General features: G+C 41.6%; 1 protein-coding gene across 3 annotated transcripts in view; it reads left to right on the forward strand.

Annotated features, from left to right (window-relative positions):
* galnt2 (UDP-N-acetyl-alpha-D-galactosamine:polypeptide N-acetylgalactosaminyltransferase 2) overlaps positions 1-11633 on the forward strand; it is a 51322-nt gene extending 39689 nt beyond the window's left edge. For 2 of the 3 annotated variants that reach the window (XM_084017243.1, XM_084017245.1), the window contains 9 exons: positions 3-90; positions 192-279; positions 408-511; positions 2255-2381; positions 4600-4692; positions 5254-5337; positions 5834-5984; positions 6939-7058; positions 7155-11633. In XM_084017243.1, coding sequence (XP_083873369.1) covers positions 3-90; positions 192-279; positions 408-511; positions 2255-2381; positions 4600-4692; positions 5254-5337; positions 5834-5984; positions 6939-7058; positions 7155-7310 — 1011 coding nt within the window. In that variant the 3' untranslated portion in view covers positions 7311-11633. The remainder of the gene's footprint in view (positions 1-2; positions 91-191; positions 280-407; positions 512-2254; positions 2382-4599; positions 4693-5253; positions 5338-5833; positions 5985-6938; positions 7059-7154) is intronic. The other variant, XM_084017244.1, reaches the window with a different exon arrangement.
* Positions 11634-12514: the final 881 nt, after the last annotated feature.

Consider the following 12514-nt stretch of genomic DNA (forward strand, 5'->3'; position numbering starts at 1 on the left):
AGGACAAGAGCAGAGTAGTTTCTCCTATCATTGATGTCATCAACATGGACAACTTCCAGTACGTAGGAGCCTCGGCCGACCTGAAAGGAGGTACGGTGCACATGAACGAGCAGTTTGCATGTTTAGGGCTTGTTCTGTTTGTGCTGACACATGAATATGTGTGTGTGTGTGTGTGTGTGTGTTATTGGTAGGTTTTGACTGGAATTTGGTGTTTAAATGGGACTACATGACTCTGGAGCAGAGACGAGCCAGACAAGGCAACCCCATCGCCCCCATAAAGTAGGACATTCACACTGGAGTGGTCACAGACTTCCTTCTGTTTACCAGTTTCCACCAACTAGTCATCTCACCAACCACCTGCCCTCTCCTTCCTCTCTCTCTCTCTCTCTCTCTCTCTGCCCCCGCAGGACTCCAATGATAGCAGGAGGTCTATTTGTCATGGATAAGGATTACTTTGAGCTGCTGGGAAAATATGACATGATGATGGATGTGTGGGGAGGCGAAAACCTCGGTGAGTGCTACTTAAGTGCAAATGCAAATTTCCGATGAGTCGCAACGGAGCATGAAGTCACCGGAGTCAAAGTCGGCAGACGACGGCGCTTCGGAGATGAAAGTGACACCATAATGGATGTCAGATGACTAAAATATAGAGGAGTGAAAGAAACAACAAAAAAGAGTTAGAGGGGAATTATGAGTGGAAAGCAAAGTGGCAGGTAGAGCAAATAAACTAAAAGTACTGTCAGCTTTTACGCTCCATACACTTGCTGCTGCGATGCGTTGTCATTCCCTCACTAGCAGCCTCTAGAGAGGTGACAGATGTCAAAGGGTTTTTACCCTTTGGTGGTGTGACATTTTGGGAAATGTAGTCATTAACTTTCTTGGCAGAGTTGGATGGGAAGCATGCTACCAGAGATGTTGAGTCTGTAATATGAAGCCGAAGGCAGCACAGGACTGGAAACGAGGGAAACGGCCATGTTGTCTTTGTCCCACAGATACAAAACATGTCTAACGGCAGTTTTTACGCTCACTTATCAACATCTCGTTTGTTTAACCGGAACAGAAACTACAATGTAAAAATAACAAATGGGCTTATGTTGTGGATAGAGGTGTCAGTCCTATAGATTCTACTAAATCGATCTGCTACAATAAATAAATAGAATGAATCGTTTTGGCTTCACCAATAATCGATATAAATGCATTTAATCGGATGAATGGTGATTCTTACTTATGATTAATGTTTTAATACGTTTAAGACACTCTCTCCCCTGCCAGCATGTAGTCTACTGAATAATGTTCAAAATAACCGAGCGTATTTTAATTACATTTTTGTATTCAGCATAAAATATTATGCAGGACTACTTTTTTCTAGAATAAATATGTTATTTTTCACCTTTCAGAAGAATACAAATAGTCTCACTCGCATTATTGCATGTTTATTTCATGGATATAGAATTTTGGTTACAAGTTACGAATCGAATCGAATCGAATCGTTACAACAAATAAAATCATCATTGAATCGAATCGCCAACTACTGTATCGTTAATCGAATCGAATCGCTGTGAAGCCAAAGATTGACACCCCTAGTTGTGGACTATTTCTTGGGTATAGGCTGGTCGCTGGATGCTGTTACCTTTGGACAGAGTCCAGCTAGCTGCTTCTCTCTGTTTACGTCTTCATGCTGCATATTTAACATACAGCATCTGAACATGTCAAACTATTCCTTTTAAGTTTGAATCAAGCACACATTTGTAATTTCTTGCTTTTGGCTTAGATTTTTCTTTTATTATTTCTGCTCACTTTGAAAATCTGCACTCAAGAACATGATGAAGACCAGAAAGTTCTTGTGTGATTTGGTCATTGTATCTGGATTTAAGAGTCTTCCAGACTACATCAATGTGATACTAACCAAAGTGCACACAATAGAGATGCAAACAGCACAATGAGATAATAACATCTGTTGCTTTTGTCTGAGTCCAGTTGGAAAATAGTCACGAATAAACAGAATGATCCATGCTACTACTGTGAATTGAGTTACTGGTGTAAACATGCATTCAAACACAGAGGATGTTAGGGAGGGAACCTGACATTATCAGCACACTGGAAACACATTAAAGAGGTGCAGACACTCTGAGTTAACAAGACTTCTTCCAGACTGCTCATAATAATCAACTGTGATATCTTCATAGAAACAGTTGGTTGAAACCAGTGTTTTTTGACGTGTGTGTGTGTGTGTGTGTGTGTGTGTGTGTTTCAGAGATCTCGTTTCGAGTGTGGCAGTGTGCTGGCAGTCTGGAGATCATCCCCTGTAGCAGAGTGGGCCACGTCTTCAGAAAGCAACATCCGTACACCTTCCCAGGGGGCAGTGGGACTGTGTTTGCAAGGTAACACTCATACACACTAATAGTGCAAAGAACAGCTGACAGCATCTACCTGAGGGGGAACCCGAGGGTGGGGTGGCGTCATCAGCTGGAAATCATTATTTCTATTATTTCATATTTCTATGATTAGTTCCTGCCATAGAGCACTGACTAGACTTCTCTTTATAACCAAATTATTTCTGCTCTAGTCACATGTATCATGTTCTGTTGTGAACACTGGAAGATAGAATTGAACCAGTGTTGGCAGGAACATTGGGAAGATTTAGATAAATAAAAACGATCTGTTTTCGTTGCCCTTTGATAAATGTGACAACGTAAGCCGTGAGCATCAATAAGGGGAAACATGATACATGGAGAGATATGGATCTCCGCTTTGAAACGGTCTCCAACCACATGTAACGAGCCCAACATGCCCTCATGGCTCTCCGAGTAACAGCTTCAACAAAGAGATAACGGGGACTGAAGGTGGCTGTGGTCTCTGTGGTTACACATAATGACGTGCAACGAACAAGGAAAGAAGAGAATGTGGAGGATCTTTGGAACGAGCTCATACCTGTCTTGAGTTGGCGTGTCTAAAATATTCACCCCTGAGTTATATTTTTGATGTCGGCTGCAGATGAAAATGTCTAAATGTTTCATGTTTAAGATGATAAACTGGGGTGATTCTTCTAAATTGTGAATGGACTCCAAAAAGAGAAGATTCCAGTGGATATGTACGGGCTTTGACATTAGATCATACGGTTTACAAGCTTATTTTTACTTGCCGGCTGCTGATGCGACTCTGCTCAGTTCAGCTTAGACGCGTTGCATAACCCTTTCAAACATTTCCAAAATCGAATTTATTAATTGATGGGTGCAGTGGTGCTCTTGTGTATCAGCTTCAACAACGGGGACTCACCATGCAGAGCAGCTTCACCTGTTCTTTGAGGCTTCTTTCCAGACTGAAGCCCCAGCCACCCTCCCTATGTCTGCTGGCAGTCACCCTGGGGAGCATGTTTTGGCTGCCTGGGTGGCTTTATAATGGTTCTGCATATCCCAAATATCCGTGTTACGTATGTTTATGTGCAGAAGGGACCAACTTAAAATCAATATGAAGAAAATCTCATCTAAAGCCCATAATAAAGTTCCCTAGGGGAACACTGTCTACAGCATGTTGCCGGGGTGACGGTGGAACAGAGAGAGATTTCTGCTAAAGGCGAGGCTATAACAGTATATACTACTATATGAGTATTTGGTGCCAACTCCGCCATCTGAATTTTGAGTTCACTGATTTTAAGATTGCCAGTGTTTAGTTCAGTGGGTGTGTGTTGGACATTTCTGGACATTTATTAAGGCAAAACTGTTTGTTTCAAAGATGTGTTGCCGTATCATTCCACCCTGAAAATGAGCCTTTTCTATAGAATATACTGTAGTCAGTTATTTTTCTAGTGTCACAGAATAAAGCAATGAAGGTAGTTTTCCCCAAACGTGTGTCACCACAGTTAATGCTTCAGGCGTTCAGGTTCAGGAACATGTATTTGACATATCATTATACCTTCCATCACTTTGCAGTCACAGCTTCTTCAGATGTTGTCTCATGAAGCACTTTTAATAAATATTAAGACAATTCTCTGAAGATTCTTTTCATGAAGAATCATTTGGTATAAAATCTGTCAGAAAATGTCAGTCACAATTTTTCAGTCTTCGGATGTCTTGTTTTGTCCAAAACCTGAAGATGTTCAGTTAATTAACCCATAAAAAAAAATGGTATCCAAATACCAAAAATCCAAATGGATGCTGATTAATTTTACTGTATTGATTTATCAGATATGGCTGCTCACCGTGCCGATTGAATATCCTCCCTCATATGGGGAATGGACTTTTGAATTTTACCTAGTTATGCCAACTCAGTTATCCTACTTCATGAGACAGACCCCTGGTATATAAAACAGTGCAGCTACAATATGAAATATGAAGGTGTCGTTGGTAGAAATTCAGAAATCCACTGTTCTAGAAGGAATATATAATCAAGTTGTGTATTATTCTTACTCCAGCCGACACACAGTCTCACAGAACCGTTTTAAACTATCAAAAAAAATGTCAGCCAAATCCCATTATCTTAAATGGGTCTCTCTTTGTTTGAATCACCTCCTCCAACCTTAATGGTCCTCACCTTCTTTCGGCTTCGTGTCTCATTTTGTCCGTCGCCCTTCCCTAATGTTTCTCCTCACATCTCTCTCAGGAACACGAGGCGAGCGGCAGAGGTGTGGATGGACGAGTATAAAAACTTCTACTACGCCGCTGTCCCGTCGGCGAGAAACGTCCCCTACGGAAAGTGAGTACTGTGACGTGTGAGACAGCGTAACGCAGCTTGATCATGAAATTACAGAAGCAGCCATGTCCGTATTAATTGGATTGCCAATTAGCAGGATGTCGGCTGTAAAAGGGCCGTTTCATTGCGGTGACACGAGGCAGTTAATGTGGCTTACAAGAGGGCAGAAGTCAAAAAACTGCCATGTTAGTGTTACATCAAAGCAAATTACCGTAATATGATGGACATGCACTGCATTGCTAAAGAGGAAGAACTGTATGGATCCAGTCTTTGTTTTCTACTTTATTTCACTTGATCTGTATACAAGCTGACTGCTGCTGTCTGCTTGTTCACCCTTTTTCCACTTTTCTCAGAGCAATAAGTACATCCAATCCCAACTCTCACATGCAGCTAGTCGTTACTTGACCTTGTTGTCTTGGCCTCTCCCCCCCAGTGCCGACCGAATCAGTTAGTTTCCCCCCAAAGGATGCAGCCTCAGACGTGCTCCAGGCCTCCAGTATCTGCCATTAAAGCTAGGGTGGCTATAATTCAATCAGTATTTGAGTTTCTCTCTCTCTCTCTCAGTATCCAGAGTCGTTTGGAGATGAAGAAGAGATTAGGATGCAAGCCATTTAAATGGTACCTGGAGAATGTCTACCCTGAACTGCGGTAAGAAAGAGCCTTTTATGACGTATGATAGGATTGAATGTTACAACACGATATATATCATATTATGAAAAGAGACGGAGGTTTGCAAAGGACCAGAGCTTTGCCAGGAGTATCGGTATGGCTGGGATCTAATGCTTTAATAAGACTTGCAAATGAATGTGGTGACACTAATGACTAACCTGTACTAGCAATTATGACTCGGGGACATTATTACATTTTTGGCAGGCTTGCAATTTTTTAATAAACTGAGTAAGATTAATAATGTGTAAATGTAATGGAACTTAAGATGTAATAAGTCATCATATGAGTCTGAATAAAATGGTGATATAAATAAAACAACCATTTTTCTCTCTAGCTCTCCCTACTTTTTGTCCTCCTTTAGTGTTACTTTCCACAATTTACTGTAAAAAAAAAACGATAAAGCCTGCCATCATTTCTTTACACATTTGATCCAGTATTTTCTTTCAACAACACGGTGTTTTTTGTGTGTGTCCAGAGTCCCCGACCACCAGGACATAGCGTTCGGAGCCTTGCAGCAGGGAGGAAACTGTTTGGACACCCTGGGTCATTTTGCCGACGGGGTGGTGGGTGTCTACGAATGCCATAACGCCGGGGGAAACCAGGTAGCGTCACGACCACACACACAGGTCAGCTTGTCTAATCCTTTGCTTGGTGGCATGTGGTGGCACTGCTGGTGAGAGCACCGGGGGTAAGGTTGAATGCTGCACACAGTTTGAAGAGTAGTTACTAAAAGGAGACGGAAGTATCATCACGTTGGATATCTTTACAGTCGATAGTCTATATGTAGTCTCGACTATCATAGAGAATATCCATACAAGTAGTATTCATTGTGTTTCTCAAACAGTTCCTTCCTAATAGATAGACAGGCGTACTGGTCTTAATGGGAAAACTGGATTTAACAGCCATTGATTCACACTGTGGTTTAGCTCCATCACTTCTTCTGCAATATTGTAAAAACCCAATTTAACGGCCTCAAATCTAACTTGAAATTGAGCAGACGCTCTATTTAATCAGACATGGGAATGATAATAGAGCTCTCTGGGCAACGTGCTTTGAGGGGGAACGTCTTGACGTGCACTAATAATTCTTCCTGTATGTGTCAGTTATACTGTAGAGTATGATATAACAAAGATATAGTGAATTAAAGTCACTCAGCCCCACCACTATTATCTATTACGGTTTGTTAAATCAGCACAGGGAAAACTGTCATACAACGATGGTGTTCGTTATCGTGTGTTGGCGTAACGAGCTTCTCTTACATCTGAGGCGTACTGCATCAACCAATCTGGATTATGGATCAGGATTAGGATCAGTATTGATACTTTGAGTCCAATTTAATGCCACTGTTTATCAGACTTTGCTCACCATAAGAAAGTAAGAAAGAGGATTTAAAAAGTGATGTCAAGTATTCAGCTATCCTTGCTTGATTGACTCTTATGACCCTTAATGTGCAGTGCCTCAACATGTGTATTATGTATCTGTATGTATGAATACTTGCATCATTGCTTGCTCCAAACATCCCTAACCCCAGGATGCAGAAGTGCCTTACAAATGTTTTCCATGTACCTGTTCCGGTAAAGGAGTGGGCTCTGACGAAGGATAAGTCCGTCAAACACATGGACTTGTGTCTGACTGTGGTGGACAGAACCGCCGGCTCCCTCATCAAACTACAAGGCTGTCGAGAGAATGACAGCAGACAGGTAAAGACACCCTTGGTTGAGTTGTGTTGATTTCCAAACTCGTTCTCTCACTTCTGCACGCGTCATGTTAACGTCGCGACGTCGTTGTCTCGCCAGAAATGGGAGCAGATCGAGTCCAACTCCAAGCTTCGCCACGTGGGCAGTAACCTGTGTCTGGACAGCCGCAGCGCCAGGATGGGTGGACTCACTGTGGAGGTCTGCAGTCCGAGCCTCAACCAACAGTGGAAATTCACCCTCAATTTACAATCATAGGGGGCACTTACGGACCCTAGAAAAAGAGCTGGATATTGGATAGAGACACCAAAAGACTCTGAGACGCGGATAAAGAGATTGGAAACAAACTTGAGGAGAAAGGCAAAACGCGATGGATAGATGGATCCCTCTCGCTCCTCCTCCTCCTCCTCCTCCTGCTCGGAGTTTCAGCAGGTCTATACACCTCTCCCCCACCCGGAAACCCTACCAAAATAACCAAGAGCCACATCCACTGGGGGAGGGGCTTGTAGACCGCAATGGAGTAAACAGGAAATCGACTGTATTTGGTGGATGGACGGTGACGGTGATGATCAGTCATGATGAGGATGAAGAGGCTTTTCCATCCAAACTACATACCTCAGTGTTTCTTCATTGATGGTTTCAGAGGCTAATTTTGTTCTTTCTTTAATGCTGGTGAGGTAGAACTCTTTTTACTTTGTAATTATTTTATTTTCCTATTAATATTTTTATTTCTTGCCGTATAACTCTCCACGGAGGTTTTTTACAGGAGCTCGTTTTTCATTCTCGACCGAAAGGGGGACATTGGTGTTGTCTCTCTCTCTCTCTCTCTCTCTCTCTCTCTCTCTCTCTCTCTCTCTCTCTCTCTCTCTCTCCACGCCGAGCCAGAGCCCGTGACGGCGGATGTTGGCTTCAGGTTGTGGTTTTAGGCGAGGGGCTCGGGTGAAGGGAGGAAACGGACTCGACTCCTTGAGCTTTTCCTCCCATTGGTTCACAGGATGAAACGGAAAAGTGGAGAGTCAGTTCTTGCTTTGATTTCTACACAGTATTTGTCGTGTCTCGGGGTTGGGGAGGGGGTTCAGGGAGGAGCTTCTCTGCTCTGGATGGGACCTGACGACCAGTTTGGTTTGGCTCGGAAGTGCACTTCTTGAAACTGGGAAGTATCTTGAAGCCACCCCCCTCAGGATTTACCGTTTGTCGGCAGGCTGTAGCACTGGCTGCCACAGCATCGTCACTTCTACACCATTATGTCTCTAACGAATCAACACACACAAAACTCTTAACAGTCATTTACTTTGCTTTTGTCTAAAAGTGGAACCAAATTTTTTGAACGGCTGCTTTATTGCGTTTCAGGAATGAGATTTTTCTTTACATATTCAGTTTAACTGCTCAGTTTCTACATCTTCTTTTCCTGCACAGATCATGTTCTTTGTCTAACTGCCAATTTAGGAAGGTTACTGTCTAATAATCACACCCCACGTTGGATTTAACATTGCAGCTTTTCCTCTAGTGGTAACAGGTGTTTGCAGCAAACAACATCGATAATGTCACCTCGACGAGATACAGGATATGTTTGTGTGTGCGTGCTTTAAACGTCATCAGAAGTCCCACTTCACAGAATAAAACGTTGCTTTTTCCTGAGAACAGACATCATGCGAAAATCCTAACTATGAAATGTGCATGCATGTGTTCTGAAAGGCTGCCAGTTGCATGCATCACCGACCAGTTACACCCAGTCAGATCAGCAGTGGTTCCCATCAACATGTTTTTTGTTTCGTTTTCTTCATTGTGCCATCTGTTCAGCCGGTGAAACTGCAATAAACAAGGTTTTGCTGTTCATCCTCGCTCTGTTTCTGCTAGAGGTGAGCAGCTTTGTTCTGGTGGAAGGACTACACGGTTCTACAAAGTCCTAAATGAGAACTCTTCTTGTTTATTTTGGCGAGCTTCTTCCTTCTGTGGAACAGAACTGTGTAACCAAACAGTCCTCCTCCTTTTGTTACCCGATAGTGTTGCTGATGACAACGACAGTACGTGTATCTGTTTGCTATAGTTGATCACATGATGCCTGTTGTGCATCTTTGCAACGTTAGTCTCTCCCGGGCGTCAACATCATCTTAACTGCTATGATACTCTGTGCTGTTACTCACTGATGAGTAACAATGGTACAGCTTGGGGGAAACTGGTTTTGATTAAATTTGGAGCAATTCATCACATAGCAACTACAAACACCAAACAATCTTTGAACAGATACAGTAGTGTGCATCCCCTATTTCCATGTTTTATTCTAAGAAGTCGCAGCCTCAAGTGTTCTTCAATGTCAACTCTCTGTTTGTCAGTATTTCTCTCCCTCTCTCACATTCATATATTTACTTGTAAATGTTGATTTCTTCGCTGCACTGTGTTACTGAAACCGACAAAAGACAGCTGGTCATGTTTGCTGTGTTGTCTGATCATTTTTTCCATCCTCCGTTCCATCGCTTTGTTTGCTTTTCTGCCATTCTGTTCCTCGCACCTGATGTTTGCCATGTCTTAAACATTCACACGACTTTTAAGCAGAGTGAGTGCAGTAGAGGTCACCGTCAACAGCGGCTGTTTGAGAAGCCTATCCTGCGACTTGAGGGGTTGGTGCATTGTGCTGTGAGCCATGAGGCCACGCCCAAGGGCTAGACTAGATGTGAGGGTAGTTTTCGGTTTCCATGGCGGCCAGGATCAAGGGCCCAAATCGTATTTAAGGTTCAGTTAGATTTCATGTTAAGCAGGAGGTAGATTTACTGCAGGGCTTTTTTTTTTCTCTTGCCATTCTGTTTAGAAACTGCAGAAAAACCTGACATATTGTCAGTTGTGTCTTAATTTCTTAAAGTGTAATACTAAAGAGCTGATTGGAATTTAAATTGTAAATGATCCCCAGTTGTGCATCCAAACAGCAGGACCGCACATGTCTGATGGGTGTCAACTTGATGATAATTCATAGGGCAGGATCTTTCTTCAGATAAGGTGCAGGTACCATCATTGTTCATTAATTATTCCTTTACATCTTCTTCATATGTATGTTAAGACTAGGAGGTCTTAGTTTTCATCCTATCTGGCCCTTGTGATGATGATATTTTTAGTGGTGTGTAGCGCCCTCTACCGTCACACTTCCTGTGTGAAAGAACTGGAACAGGAAGGAAAAAGGAACTCTAGGTTGTACAATTCCAATAGTTTCAGACGTTCTTTTCATCACATTTTATTTGTCTTTGTTTCTTTCCTGTTGTTATTAAACCATTAACGGGCAGTTCAAACTGAACAGGCATGACAACCAAACTGCACACACCTGAGCGACGTGGCAATACTGTCTGATATGTTGTTTCAAGCCTTTTCTTTTAAAAACCAGTCTTAAAAGATTGCCATTTTATTTTTTTTCTTCTTCTATTTTTTTTAATGTTATAAGCAGAGGAAATGACTGTAAAAAAAATTAAGTAGTCCAGCACCTCATTTTGATTGGATGATTAAATGTTTACATCTTTAGCACAATGTGCCAAAGTTTTCCATCCTGTTTTTCTCTGTATGAGGAAGAATGAGAAGGGGTCAAATCTTTTGAAAATGCAGAATGAGACCTGAGAGACACAGAGGTTTCCATTGGAACTGCAGAACGGCACCAGGCCAGGACGTTTCTTAGCTGCGGATCTGGTGTCAGTCATGAAATCAACACCAGACATCATTCACAGAGATTGATCATCACATTGCATGACAGTCATAATTTTTCGCATTAAAAGGGAGCGTATAATTGAACACCAGGCAGTGAAGAAGAGCGTCTTCCCCACTGAGCAGTGGGACTTAATTCATACTGAAGGAAAACAATCAAAGGAGTTTAACGAGAGAGGAGGTGGAGAGGTCAAGCTTTGTGTTCTCTCAGCTTCTCCCTCAAACAAGGAGCATAGATCTGTCATAATTTGTCATACCGAGAGGGATTTCACCTAAAATCCCCCTTTAGGATTAACAGACAAAGACCCCACTCTTATATGTGAAAAGCCCTGCTGAGACATCATCCAGCTCAGGACTGCTTAAGCTCTTCCATCTTTTGCTATGAATGACCCTAAGTGTGTGTGCGTGCGTGTGCGTGTGCGTGTGCGTGTGCGTGTGCGTGTGTGTGTGTGTGTGTGTGTGTGTGTGTGTGTGTGTGTGTGTGTGTGAGAGAGTGAGAGAGAGAGAGAGAGAGAGAGAGAGAGAGAGAGATGGGGCATAAGAGGGTCTGAATACTACAAGTCTCATCACCTTAATCAATGAACTAAAGGAGTGACGATGTGTTTTCTAAAAGGTGTGTGGCATCACTGAACGACAGTGGGTGGGGGGGGGGGTTATGGTGCGAGGGATCACACATGTAAAAGTGTATATATTTTTTGTATATACCTACATCAGTGTGTGTGTGTGTGTACAGTTTGTACATATATATACACCGTGTACTCGGCTGCAGCTCCTAGTTTTGTTGTCGGACTGTACAGCGCTTCTAACTGTCTCCTGTTTTATAGATATTGCAGAGATTCAACTTTGAATGAGGAGCAATGATTAACTTAAATAAATGCATTTATATATATATATATATATATATATATAAACTAAATGGTGTTGAGTATTTTGGTCCGCTTCGGTGATCGATGGTTAGAATAGACACTGTACAAAAGCACCAACACAAACATACCCAGCTGATTAATCTTCTGTTTAAATTTTCACAGTTAAGCCTATGTGGAACTGACCACTAGTGCCAAAAACCTCCATTGTCAAAGGATGGAAAATGTGATTTACATGTATTCTGAAACGAAGAAGGAGCTTTTTCCCTCCATACATTTGCATATTAATGAAGATGAATACATTTTTTCTTGAAATTAACATAAATATTTAATGCCCTGAAAATAGAAGTTCTTATTCATCAAAATCAACTTAATGAAATATGTTTAAACATACTGTACAAGGATGTAGAAAACTACCAGAAGCTTCCAATTTAACCTATTTACACACAGTGCTTAAAATAAAGTTATAGAAACATAAACAGAGAAATGTAAAATGATGTACATCTTAAAAACCTTCAGCAATAAAATACAATACACAATGCAGGAGTAACATTAATATAGAAACATCATATAACACAGTAAAACACGGACAGAGACTCATGTGGATACTTTTAAATTTATACTTTGAGTATATTTTACTACTTAAAAGTAATACTTTTTAATGTATACGTTGAGTTCATTCCAGAGCCTGTACTTTTTTATATTTACTTGGGTAAAGAACTTGAATCAGTACTTCACTTTTACCAGTCTTATCTGTACTTCTAATAGTATAGAATGTACTTCTAATAGTATAGAATGTCTGTCCTTTTGACACGGTTTTGACTACGGTAGGAGTTTTACTTGTAGTGGAGTGTTTTCAAGGTGTGTTATTAGTTTACTTTTAGTTTTAGCATCGGTATATTCCTTCCACCACTCCAT

This window comes from Eutrigla gurnardus (assembly GCF_963514095.1).
Source record: "Eutrigla gurnardus genome assembly, chromosome: 1".
In the NCBI taxonomy this organism is placed as follows: domain Eukaryota; kingdom Metazoa; phylum Chordata; class Actinopteri; order Perciformes; family Triglidae; genus Eutrigla; species Eutrigla gurnardus.